The sequence below is a fragment of the Delphinus delphis genome, chromosome 1, assembly GCF_949987515.2.
Source record: "Delphinus delphis chromosome 1, mDelDel1.2, whole genome shotgun sequence".
Lineage (NCBI taxonomy): Eukaryota > Metazoa > Chordata > Mammalia > Artiodactyla > Delphinidae > Delphinus > Delphinus delphis.
The window spans coordinates 73,691,941-73,706,083 of NC_082683.1; the positions used below are offsets into that span (position 1 = coordinate 73,691,941).

The 14,143-nt window shown below is 32.8% G+C and overlaps 1 protein-coding gene across 1 annotated transcript in view; it reads left to right on the top strand.

The window, feature by feature from the left end:
- SPATA1 (spermatogenesis associated 1) overlaps window positions 1-14,143 on the top strand; it is a 75,545-nt gene that overhangs the window by 17,765 nt on the left and 43,637 nt on the right. The window contains exons 3-7 of the mRNA XM_060005971.1: window positions 5,698-5,751; window positions 5,843-6,074; window positions 8,033-8,147; window positions 8,898-8,958; window positions 13,767-13,770. Of these exons, the coding sequence (XP_059861954.1) occupies window positions 5,698-5,751; window positions 5,843-6,074; window positions 8,033-8,147; window positions 8,898-8,958; window positions 13,767-13,770 (466 nt within the window). The remainder of the gene's footprint in view (window positions 1-5,697; window positions 5,752-5,842; window positions 6,075-8,032; window positions 8,148-8,897; window positions 8,959-13,766; window positions 13,771-14,143) is intronic.

The window sequence follows — 14,143 nt, forward strand, 5'->3', positions numbered from 1 at the left end:
TTAATGTTTATTGTCTATGTCCCTCACAGGACTGAGACTAGTCTGAGGAAAATGAGTCACTTGCCTTTGGTGCAAAACTTAAGCAGGCATCAAAAAATTAAGTAATTAAGATAAATATTTTAATAAAAGATTTTTAAAATGAAAAACTAATGCAAAAACCTGTGACAAACAAGATATCAACATTTTAAGTAGAAACAGGATCTAATAATGCTATGCCTAGCCATTTTGGAGCCTGAGGCAAAAGGCAAAATATGTGCCCATCTGTATACCTTTTAATGTATTTTTATTATTTATTGTAAAATAGTTATTTTTATTTTTACTTATTTAAAAAAATTTTTTTAATCAAAGCATAGTTAATTTAAAATATCATGTAAGTTTCAGGTATACAGCACAGCGATTCAGATATATATATATATGAATATATATATATATTCTTTTTCAGATTCTTTTCTCTTATAGGTTATTACATAATATTGACTATAGTTCCCTGTCCTATTTAATGTATTTTTAAAATAATAGTTTTAATAAGAATATTATTGATGGATTTACTTCCATTAAAGCCAGGATAAAGTTGGGTTTTGATATAAATAGAATGTTTAACCTTAAAATGATGTTGTGAGTTTTAATACAGGCTTTCAAAATTTTCAATATTTTTTCAACTATGTTGTTCTGGAAAAAGTTAACCATTAAGAAATGTATTTTTTAAAAAAAAATGTATATAGCAGTTCATATTTTTCCTTTCTACTCAGGCTCTAATAGTACCATTCTGTCTTTAAATTTATGATATTTTATTCATCATGAATTTTTTGCATTGAATAGATTTATTTATTTATTTTATTTTTGGCTGTGTTGGGTCTTCGTTGCTGCGCATGGGCCCTCCCCAGTTGCGGTGAGCAGGAGCTACTCTGCTACTCTCCTTTGTGGTGTGCGGGCTTCTTATTGCACTGGCCCCTCCCTCTGTGGAGCACAGGCTCCAGGCATGCGGGCTTCAGCAGTCGCGGCACACGAGCTCAGTAGTTGTGGCTTGCGGGCTCCAGAGCGCAGACTTAGTAGTCGTGGCACGCGGGCCCATCTGCTCCATGGCATGTGGGATCTTCCCGGGCCAGGACTCGAACCCGTGTCCCCAGTGTTAGCAGGCAGATTCCCAGCTGCTGTGCCACCAGGGAAGTCCCTGAATAGATTTTTTAAAATATTATTTATCTTGATTACTGAGGTTTTGGTACCCCTTTAAATTTTGTACCTGAGGTGAGTGCTTCACTTCCCTCACCCTTCTTCTTGTCCTGATACCTCATTAGAATCTCAGCTGCATGCAGGCAAGGATCTTTGTTTTATTCACTACATATTTATAGTACCTAGAACAGTGCTGGCACATAGTAGGCATATTTGTTGAATGAATGAATAAATCCAAATTCCCAATAAATTAATTTACCTCACAAAATGTTTCAAAGGTCAGGAAATGTTTTGTCAACTATATTTTCTTTGTATTGCTTCCTCTTTCAATTATAGAATGAAAGTCTATATACTTTGAATTATAATTCATGAATTGTTATAAAATATATAGAAGTAATTACTTCATCTATGAAAGCAGAGTAAAACATTTAGTTAAAGAAATATTTTTTTCTCCTGTAAAATATTAATACATTTATATAATGGGCAAGGCCATATTTACTTCAGATTTCTGAAGGTTTTACAAATATTTAATAGTATAGCTTTAATATTTAATATTATAGTATTAATATATAGTATAGCTTTAGCTGTTAATAGGATGGTATAGTTAGAGAATAATCTTTTAAATGCCCTGATATTCAAAATACAGCATATAGGAAACTTCACTATTCCATCTATCTATTCAAACATCTTAAACTGTTGGTTAATATTCTGACATCAGAACTGTACAAGTAATCTGCTTGGTCTATAAAAACAACTCGAGCAAAATACTCAGTTCAAGAGCCATTGTCGGGCTTCTCTGGTGGGGCAGTGGTTGAGAGTCCGCCTGCCGATGCAGTGGACACGGGTTCGTGCCCCAGTCTGGGAAGATCCCACGTGCTGCGGAGCGGCTGCACTCGTGAGCCATGGCCGCTGAGCCTGCGCGTCCAAAGCCTGTGCTCCGCAACGGGAGAGACCACAACAGTGAGAGGTCCACGTACTGCAAAAAAATAAATAAATAAATAAAAAGATGTTAAGAGCCATTTTCATTTCCTATAAAAATTACTAATATTAATATAAGGTCATATTTACTTAAAATTTAAAAAATGTTTCTCACTTAATATCATAAAGTATAATCATTTCAATGCTTTGACTTTTAATATACATGAATAGCAAACTTTCATTAGACTAAAAGATAAGCCTTTATTTGCTGTAATTGTTCTGTTGTAGTAATCTAAATATTCTTCCCCATAGATAAATTCTAATTGAGGTAATAAAACACTAATAGGAAAAAAGATAGTACATATAAGCACAGACAAGCTAAGCTTACAGACATGCCCTATGTGAAAACAACCATTCCTTTCCCCATCACTGGTCAGGAATATGTTCTTCCTTGAATTCTGGGAAACAGAGATATTCCCCAAGCCCTAGTATTCACACTTTAGCAGGTGCTGAGAACTAGCACTCATCACAGCTGTGTTAGGGAGACAATATGTAAAGGATAAGGATTCTACAAGGTAACACCAATGAAACTGTGTAGGTGGAGGTCAGGGAAGGTGGAAAGGTTGGTAATAAGAAAACTGATCTTGGCAATCTGGTATCCTTACTGCAAGCCACAAAACAAGCATTGTATGTCGGTATGTTAAGGAACTCTAGGACCACAGCTATGACATTGTTTCCAAGGGAAAATGTGCTCCAAGTGCCAAGTAGCCAAGCTAACAAATTTTTGGCTCTTCATTTTGTTTTTTTGTGTTTGTTCAGAGGATACATGTATTCCATGTTTATTTCAATTATGTTTTTTAAACTTAAAATTCTAGAGGACATCAGTTGATTTTTTTCACTTTAAAAATATTTTAACTGATTTTATTCTCAATTTATTCACTTGGTGGAACTTCATGTTTTTTATGTCCCTGAAGGATCTTGGAACTATCAGTTAAATACCATTTCAATAGAAGTTGTTAACAAATTAATTTTAGCTGGATTTATAAGGCAAGTATTTTGTAGTCATGTTACAGTGTGCCTGAAAAAGCAATCTTTTTTTTTTCTGCAGAGAAAAATGCTTTCTGGAAATTCAAAAATTCTAAGTGAAAAATATTTTATTCATGTGATGGATCCAGTCCCTGACTTAATGAATACTATCAATAGGTAGTGCTATATAACAGTTAAAAAGTACTATAGGAACAGATGTCACTTAGCCATAGTACTGCCACCTAGAAAACAGAGTATAACCTGTGTATTACTATGGCTATACCCAAAGAGAATTAAGAGAGAAATTATCTGAAATTAGAAACCTGTTGAAGAGCTGTGAATAGCGATTAAACCAGTATATCTACAATTACTTTTTAAAAATAGAAACTATTTAAAAATAGAAACAGAATACACACACACACACACACACACACACACACGTGTATATATACACATATATGCTCACTTCTGGTTTCTCGTATTTATATAAGGTTTCTTTCTTTAATCAAGATTTTTCATATTTAAACCCTTTAAAATGCAATATATTCCTATTCTATGCTAGTTAACGTATCATTATTATGTATTTGCTTATGCGATTATTTGTTTAACATAACTGCCATTAGACTGTAGCTCCCTGTGAGCAGGGACTTTATGTTATTCACTACTGTATTTACAACCAGTGCCTAACAAGGTGTTTAGCACTTAGAGGCATTTAAATGTTTATTGAAAAAATTAAATAATGAATGATAATGGGAAAAAAAAATTTTCCCCCAAAGTAAAACTATAAAGAAATTTTCTATGTGGAATTCTTTGGCTCAGTAGGTAGATTTAAAGTTTTTGTCATTAGAGTTCTGTTTAGTATAGCAGAATATTAATTTACTGATCATTAAGTTAGTTTTCCTTAATCAGGGAAGGAAAGGAACAACCCTCATAACTTTTTGTTCTTTTTCATGATAAGTAAAATTGCAAAATACCAATCACAGAATTCTAGATTAGAAGGAACCTAATGGCAATTTAAGCCAACTTCTAAAATGCTTCTAATATCAATATTTTATTATAATATTTTCAACAAATATTTATTGATGTTTTTCTGTATACAAAATGAGAAAAAAGAATTGACTATGGATCCTGCTCTTAAAGAATATTCAGTGTAGTGGTGAAGATAAAATACATAAATAATTAAAATAGCATATTCTGTATATTTAGAAGAAAAGGAGACTGCTTCCAGCAGGACAAGAGGGGAGATGGAGAACTTTAAGGAAAAAGTGATCATCAGTTTAGATTTTGACAGAAAAATATTTGATCTTGCAAAGATGTTGGGTGGGAGAAGCTTTCTGAGCAGAGAAAATAGAAAGAGCACAGAAGTGGCAAAGGAGGCAACTCTAGGGAAAAGTGAGTGGTTTGGTTTTTACTAGAGCATTGACTGTGTGAAAGGGAATAGTAGACAACAAGTTGTAAAAGTTGTTTATTGAAGGTCTTGAATGCCAGATTAATGAATTTGGATTTTTTTTTTTTCCTGAAGCTTTGGAGTTTTTGAGCAAAAGATGACATGATGAGAGACTTAAGAAACTAGAGACAGGAATTGTAACCAGGAGACTTTTGCAGTGGTTAGGCAAGAGATAAGGAGAGTCTCAGGAACAGGCTGCCTCTCAGATTTGATCTACTACTATTTTCTCCTTGGTTCTACACTTTAGCCACAAAAATCTTCCTTTGGTCCTCACATACAGCAAACTCATTTCTATTTTATCATCTTTGTACTTGCCTGGAAATCACTTCCCCCGATTTTCAAATAGCTTGCTTCTTGTTTTCATAATTCAGTTCTCAGCTCAATTATTATCTTTCAAAAATGGCCTTCTCTGACCACCTAGTTTTCAGATATTCTTTCTCTGAATTCCTCTCTATTACATCACTCTGTTTTATTTTCATAAATCACATATCACTATCTTAAATCACATTTATTTAACATCTGCTCTCCCAAGTAGAATATAAGCTACATGAGGGCAGGGACTTTGCATTGTTTACAGTTGTATCCCCACCACGTAGAACACTACCTAACACATAGTATACCTCAATATTTGTTGAGAGAATGAACGAATAACAAATTAACTCTATGGGATGAATATTTAGGAAATAAAGTTTACAAAGTTGGATTCTAGAACCAGATTACCTGGTTTTGAATCCCAACTTGAAAACTTCCTATTTATAAAATCTTGGGCAAGATGCTTAACCTCTCTTTGCCTCATTCTTGTCTGTGAACTACAGACAATATGTGTGCCTATCACATGGAATTGTGAGGATTAACTGAGCTTTATATGTAAAGCATTTAGAATAATGCCTGGCACATAGTAAGTCCATGCAAGTGATAGCCATAATTATTATTATTAAATGACATAGAATTTCTATCATGTTTAGTCCAGTGAATAGAAATAAGATTATATTCTACGTTTTCTAGAATATAGCCTTAGTTACTAGCTTTTTGATTTGATTTTTATGTCACAGAAATATGCCGTCTGCAAAAAAGTGAGGGTAAAAGTAATTGAAAAACGTTACAGAAGCTTTAATTATTTCCTCATTTATTTCCAGGTGAAGGCAAAGCAAGAATCAGAACTGAAACTCAAATCATTTGCTCCTCCATATGTATGTAATGTGACACTTTAAACTTATACTAATTTTTTAACTTATTTTTTAAAGTGTAAACTAATTTTTTTTAATTTCCTCTATGTTTTAGGCTCTTCAATCAGAATTATATTTGCTTCCTATAATGTATCATTTAGGAAATATTTATTCAGCATCATCAGCAGTTTCTTTAGATGTGCAGCAGACTAATAATGGTGTTGCTGAGGCTGACGGAATAATACACAGACCACTTAGTGTAACTTTGTCAAAGGAAGAACCTGGAACAGATCCCAGTTGTTTAGAAAACACTTTGAAAAAGCTTCTTAACAAGAATCAGGAAGAAGGTGATTTCAACTGGAATGGGAAAGACAAAGAGGTTGTTATAGTACATTTTAACAGTCAGGTCTGGGCAAATTCTGGGCAAATCTAGCCTTACGAATATAGGCAGTATAAAAGGAAAGCTACAATTCAATATGGGGATTTTAAAAACTAGTTTCACCAGTTGGGAGGAAAAAAAGACAATTTAAGTACTGTTCGAAAATAAAAATAAAATCAGGGCTTCCCTGGTGGCACAGTGGTTAAGAATCTGCTTGCCAATGCAGGGGACATGGGTTCAAGCCCTGTTCTGGGAAGATCCCACATGCCGCGGAGCAACTAAGCCCATGTGCCACAACTACTGACCCTGTGCTCTAGAGCCTGCAAAAAAAAATAAATAAAATTTAAAAATCAAATAAAGTCAAAATACTTACAGCACTTACGTAAAGTCTACTACCTTTTATAATAGTTTCAGATAAAGTTAAGACTAAAGGAGAAAAGAAGTTATTGTTTCATAAAATCTTGATATTATTATTATAGTTCAGAAATATCTTAGCCAGGAAAACAGTATCAAACCAAAGCAAAACAACTTTAATGTTGGGAGACATTTGTATTTCAAAGACTTTAAAATTTTTTATATGGTTACACCCACCAATTTACTGATAATTCAGTTCTTAAAAAGTTGTAGGTAATTAAAGAAATCAAAATTAAACTTATAAACATATAAATAAAGCTGGAACTACACTCTAAGAATCGATTGAAAAAAAGTCAGTTGAATTTTTTTACTTACTGCATACAGCAAATAAATTGTGATGGAAAAGCAAATATACTAAACATTTATGAATTAAATGAATTCTCCCCCAAAATAAGACACTCCTTTTTCTGTGAATCTATAACATTTTATATGTACATCTACTCTAGCTCTCAAAACACTATATTTTTTCAAAAGTAAATAGACCTGCTTTCTTATTAAGTTGCATAGGTATCGAATGGTGCATTGCATCATTCTCTAAACAGTTATTAGGAATAAGAGATACATGTCATATATTCCTATCAAAATGTCACTCAGAATCTACTGAGTTTTCCATTGTTGTTTGTTTTGGGGGGCAGATGGGGGGAGTGGTATTTTACTATCAGTTTTAAACAGCTGATATATCTATTTTTTGTTCCTTTGCCTTGAATATATCTTTTTAGAAAATCCCTATTTGTTTTCTTTAAATGACTAAGTCCAGTGCCAGATAGGAAATAAGTGGTAGCAACCTGACTAAAACTAAACCAATATGGGCTTCAGGTTGCAAAATACTGTGGCAACTCTTGTAAAATGACTTTTCAAACACTAATATGACTCCAATTTTTTCTAAATTAAAAAAAATTGATTTCCCCAAGGGAAAAAAATCTGTATTAACACTACCAGGTTCACGGATCTCTTGTTCATGTAGATCATGTGGAACATTAGTGCTAATGTTTTAAAGACATTGTGTGGTTTTCTTATATGGAGAAATTCTGTTAAAATGAAGAGAGATTTTATAAATGAAAATATATGTGAAATAACAAATGGCATTATATGCTCTGTATTTATACCCAGCACTTTCCAGAGAAGGATCCTCAGAATACTCTTTTAAAAGATGCTTTTGGCAAAAGCTTTTTGAAGACAACAAAGTTTGAATAAAACCCAACTTACCCCCTCTTGCAGATTCATATTGTACATAAAAACAGAGAAATCCTGCCATAGGGGTGTGTGTGGGGGGGGTGGATTTGTGTTCTGTTAGGATTGCTTAATCCAATTTTTCCCAAACTGAATTTACCAAAGAATTCTCCTTTTGCATAAACTAAAGTTTCATGAAATTCAGTTTGGGAGAGTAAAGTTCATAGAGATTCTGAAACATGGGACAAGAGTATATAGTATGTACATAAAAACCCAAAATTTTATTTTAGTATTTTCTTAATATTATGAACTTTCTTTGCTATGAATGGGCATCATCATCAGCTGGGGGAAAAGCCACTCCAAATGAAAATCAGAATGGAAATAATCAAATTGGAAATTCTGAATTGCCAGGCTCACAGGAAGATTCAGATAATGATTATTTTAGCGGCAAAAAGAGGTAATTAATATGGATGTTGATTCTATATGTCATAATCTAGACTATAAGAAAAAGAGTGAGATATCCAGGGTACTGGTATAAAGACTTCTAATTAGAACAAAGATATGAGTGAAGTTAGTGACATTTTTAATTAAAATTACCTTGATTCTGATGTTTACTGTTAGATACTAATATTCCCTTCCAACATAATGAGGGATAATTTATTGCTTAAATTTATTCTGTTGTAATCCTTTTGTCATCAGGGGCAACCTAATGACAGAAAAATTTCTGTCTTCATTTGCCTTTCTTAGAATTAATTTTTCTGCCTCTTTTATTTTCCTGGTTTTGAGTAAACTAATCATGTTTGAGTTTCACATTGGTATCATTTCATTCAAAATTATAGTACTTAGACAACAGTTTTGCATATAGTCTTCTGAAATTAAGATAAGGAATTTTATAAACAATTATTCACAAAAGAACTATAAGCAAAGTATGTTTACAAAATTTCCAGTTATTTTACCTTGCTATAGACATTGGACTATGATTTGAATTTAGCTATAATATAATGAAATATTATTGTATAACTCATGCTAAATGTAGTTTATATTGATAATTAATGAGTTTGAAAGATAATATAATGGTTTCAAGCAGACTTTAAAAATTTTTAATGTTATATTTGTGTTTATAGAATATTAAATAAAAAACATGAAAAGTTAATATTCATGGAATCATTTTTTAATATGACTTACAAATCTGTCATTCCCCTTTAAGTCAGTTTCTTTGGAAAAATGAAGATGATAGAACTAATATCTTTAGAAGAGAGGACAATCAGGTATGATTTTTAAATTTAAAAAAATTTATTTATTTTTTTATACAGCAGGTTCTTATTAGTTAGCTATTTTATACATATTAGTGTATATATGTCAATCCCAATCTCCCAATTCATCCCACCACCACCACTACCCCCCGCCGCTTTCCCCCCTTTGTGTCCATACATTTGTTCTCTACATCTGTGTCTCTATTTCTGCCTTACAAACCAGTTCATCTGTACCATTTTTCTAGATTCCACATATATGCATTAATATATGATATTTGTTTTATCCATATTTGTTTTATCTTCTTTATCCATTCCTCTGTTGATGGGCATTTAGGTTGCTTCCATGACCTGGCTATTGTAAATAGTGCTGCATTTTTTTAGATGTGGTATTGCACCATAATATTTATACTGAAATTGAAATGGAACTGCAGATTAAAATGTCTTAAATTTTCTAACCTTAAATGTTAGAGAAGGGGAGATAAACCTCAAAATTCAGGAGCCTGCCAATTCAGTGAAATTTCTGGGAGTTTCATGATCTGGGACATGTTGATGTATGCCCTTTAAAGTAAAAACCAGGTTTTTGTATCTTGCCCCAGCTACCATGAAGAATGAGTCACTTGATGGACCTGTTTGGAATTTGGAGATATACTGCATTCGGATGCATGGCTCCAATCTTTTTCTTTTTTTTTTTTAATCAAGTAATCTAAAAGACTGCCAACTTTGAGTGGGCCCAGAGCAAGAGAAGGCTCACAAGGTGATCCAAGAGGCACAGCAAGCTGGGCTGCCAGTTGTGTGCTAATATCCATCTGGTCCAGTGATGCTTGATATGTTAGAATACATATGTTGGTTGTTGGTTGTTGGTTATATATGATTTGTTGGTTGGAATGCTAAATGGAGTCTGAGACAAGCCCTGAGAGGAGAATCACAGCTCAGAGCCTTTGAGTTTTGGAGCAGAGGCATGCCATATTCAGCAAATAATTGTTTTATTGTTGCTAGATATTAATAAAATATGCTGTCTTCACACTTTAAAATTTTTCCAGCTGGTGGGTGCTTAATGCTATTTCACTGTGGTTTGAATTTTCATTTCCCAGATTACCCATACAGTTGATCATATTTTTATATTTTATAGACTCCATTTTGATAACTTTTTTGGAGAACTACCTTTTCAAGTATTTCTATTGTGTTGTCTGCCATATATTTCTGATTAGTAGGAGTTTTTAATATACTTTGGAGGGTAGTCCTTTGATGCTTATGTGCATTGCGAATATCTTCCCCTACTCTGTGCCTTGTCTATAATCTACATTGTTTAATATGTTGTTTAAGTGTTCCATATCCTTTTTTTTTTCCTAACTTTTTCTTTCTATGTCTTGGACTGAGAATAGATGTATTAGAATCTTCTGTTATTAGTATTTTACTGTTTATCCTTACATCTCCTGTGGTTTTTGATTTATTTAGATTTCTATGTATTATTTGGCACAAAGTTGTTCTCATGCAAATAGTAATATCATCACTTTTGCATTATGAAGTGCCCTTCTTTGACTCATTAAATGCTTTTTTGACCTGAATTCTCCCTTACTGCATATCAAGATACTAACCTCTCCTTTCTTTTTGTTTACATTTATTTGGTATACCCCTATATTCCTCCCCTACTTTTTTCCCCAACTTTTCTGAATTGCTTTGTTTTAGGTATGTCTTTAACAGACACGCTAGAGTTGGGTTTCCCTTTGTAAGCCAGTCTGAAAGTCGTTTTCATTTAGTAGATGAGTTATGTCCATTTATGTTTTTGATAGGACTGATATATTTGACCTCAGATTTCTCATTTTACTTTATGTTATAGTTACTATGTGTTACTATGTGGTTTATTTGCACTCCCTCCCACTCCTGGTATTTAGGAAATCTGAATCTCATTCTAGTGTTTACCTTTATTCTGATACAAATTTGTGCTAGTATTCCTAACCCTCCTTTTTCCTTTTCTTAAAATTTATGCTTCTGATTTTGATTTGTTACCTCTAAAATTATCCTCTGACTCCTATCTTTAAATTCAAGGCAATTAAAAAGTCATCTTTCCCCCTCCTTTCTCCTCTCATGTACTTTTAGTTGTGTTATTTCTACTTTGTAAAAGAACAGAACATTTATGGGCTGTGCTTCTTGTCTTATCCTCCTCACCTTTGTTTTAGTCTTAGATCTGTAATTAAATATGTTCAACACTTACTGCCAGTTCTTTTACACAAGATTTTTCAATCATTTCTTCATTGGGTAAAGCTCTACTTATTAAAAAAAAAAGCTCCCAGGTACGATATTCCTTTACTTCTTACATATTTAAAATTTTGTCTAGAGCAGGAATAGGCAGACAAGGCCCACAGCTTGTTTTGTGAAGCATGGGACCTAAAAATGTTTTTTACATTTTTAAAAAGTTGAAAAAAATAAGAATTATGACAAATACCATATGTGGCCCACAAAACCTAAATTATTTACTCTGAGGCCTTTTACAGAAGAAGTTTGCTCATCCCTGCTTTAGAGCCTTGGTACTTGAAGGATAGCTTGATTGGCTGCAACATCCTTGGCTTACACAATTTTTCCTTGAGTTTATTAAAATGTTGCTCTACTGATGTTTTATATGTTACTGTTAAGAAGTATGATGCCAAACTGATTTTCTTTTCTTTGTAAATTGGCTTGGTTATTTTTGTCTGGAAGGCCAGAGGATCCCTTTAATGTGTAGTAGTTTTATCAGGCTATATTTCAGTTGAGAGTTCTAGGTCTGGTTTTTATGGGTACCCAGTGGGCCCTTTCAGTATGAAAATCAGGACTTCTTTTATTTCAAGAAATTATAACTCTAGAAAACAATATAAATAGCAGATCCATTCCATGGTTTTTTGTTTTTTTTTGTTGTTTTTTTTTTCAGAGACCTCAGTTGGTCTTATCCTAGTTCTTCTTTACCTTTTATCTCTACTACTTTCTCTATGATCTAGTTTACTATTTTCTTTATGTTTAATTTTCTTTATTCCTTTTATTTCTGTTCTCTATTATGCTTACTGTATTTTTGGTCATATCTGTTCCTTTTTGGATACCTGTTATTCATTTCTGTGACAGTTTTGTTTTTTCTTTAATTTCTTTCTTCAGTTTGGTCAATTTCCATTTTACATCTTCCTGTTATTTTTCCATTTTTATTCTGAGTTTCTAAATATGTGATTTGTGGTGTTCATTAATACCTAAAATGATTTGATTTAATTTAATTTAATCTATGTTGGGAATATTGTTAATTTTTTCTCTGCTTCCTGGCTGCTGGTTTTGTTTTGTTTTAGTTCTCAGTTTTGAGGGTTTTCAAAAAGTAACTTTGTATGGATGCTATATTATGTTGTAGATTTTGTCTATGTTTATTTGTGTTGGATTTTTCTGAATCAGTAACAGGTGTTCTTATAGAGAAACAGGTGTTCTGGTGGTTTATTTTAGCTTGTATCAATAGATTAAGAAAGCTCTCTCCTGTTGTTTTAGTGAAATGCAGTTATTTATTTATGTATTTTTAAATAAATGGGGCCTTAAGGGAAGTGGTCTTTTTTCTTTGTATTCTTTCCTGCTAATTTAATTCAGCAGAACTCTTAACTTGACCACCTTCTTTTCTCTTACCACCTAGCCCTGACGAACATCTCTTGCTTCCAAAGAATTTTCCTCTCACCCAGTAGCTGTGTTTTCCCATAATTACCACCTCTGACCACCTACATTTTAAAAGCCCCTTTCTTTTAGATTCCTCATAGAAAGAGCTTTGATTTACCATTTGGTACCCTTACTCAGTATTCTTCCACCACATGCAGGACCTTCTCCTTTAAGACTAAATTGTGGTTGATGTTTACTGTGTTATCTGTGTATTGTGCTCTTTAATGCATAGTTCCCATCAGACTCTGCTCAGGTGTGAGCTCCTAAGCACACTTTGCTGGTCTAGGGTGTTTATTTCCCCACTTACATGTAAATTAAAGTATATGTAAATTAGAGGATTCTGTGTCCTCGTTATTCTACAGATATAAATTATGGGTGATTGTATTTGCTTTCTTTTTATAGTAGTTGAGAGCATGCGTGGAGAGATTTTAGTGGCTGCCATTATCCTGTGGGAACCTGACCTTGTAATTTAAGGTCAATGCAATAAAATAGAAAAAGAATAATAAAACAAACAAAGTAGGGGTAAGGGATTAATGAAGATAAAAGTAGAAGCTAATAAGTTACAAAAGTTAAAAGCCTGGCAGAATTGAAAACAACTCAAGGTCTATAAAGTGGTAGTGGCAGAAACATTAACATTGGTAAGGCTTGAGGTAGTTTATCAAAAAAAGAGTAGAAACACAAAAATTAGGTGAGATGAAGGCAATATAACACAAATACAGAGGTGATAAAATTTATGAGAATAAAATGTATGCTAAAATTTGAAAATGTGCTAGGATCTCGAATTTTCTAAGCAAATATACATGATCAAAATTGGCTCAAAATGAAAAAAATTCAATAGCCATCTTAGAAACATTTAAAAGTTGCCATAACAAGTAACTGAAATCAGAAATCTTGGAAGGAAATCATGTTTAGAAAGGAATATGGATTCTTTTTTTTTCTTCTTTTTGAATTTTAAGTTTGAAGCTCCTGTGGTATAATGTCCAAGTAATGTCCAGTGGAATGGAGAAGCTAGAGCACAAGAGAGAGTTTATAGTTATAAAGACAGATTTGGGAGTTCATCACCATACAAGTAAAAAAATGCATTACTGTTGTGCATTACCAGATGTTTACAAATAGGTGAAAAACAATGCGTAACCCTACCAGATCTTACTGATTATCATGTTTGCTTACAGCTAGGTAAAAAAGAGTGCATCAGCCTACCAGACCTTATTGATTATATCAATTATATTGATTATATTGATTATAATCAATTATTATATTGATTATATCAATTATATTGATTATATCAATTATTGATTATATTGATTATAATCAATAATCAATATATTGATTATTGATTAATTAATTGCCTTTAGGATTCTCAATTTACAGCAAAATTATTGCTTCAGTACTAGATCTGACTAGAGGTTATAGACAATGTCAGGAGGTATTTCTTAATGTTCTACCTCATAATATTAAAGTGTGTCCCAGAAGTGGTGGCAGTGATTTGGCCTTGTTGTGCTGTTAAAAGAGGAATTTTATCAGACAGTATTGAGCAATGGATTAGAAA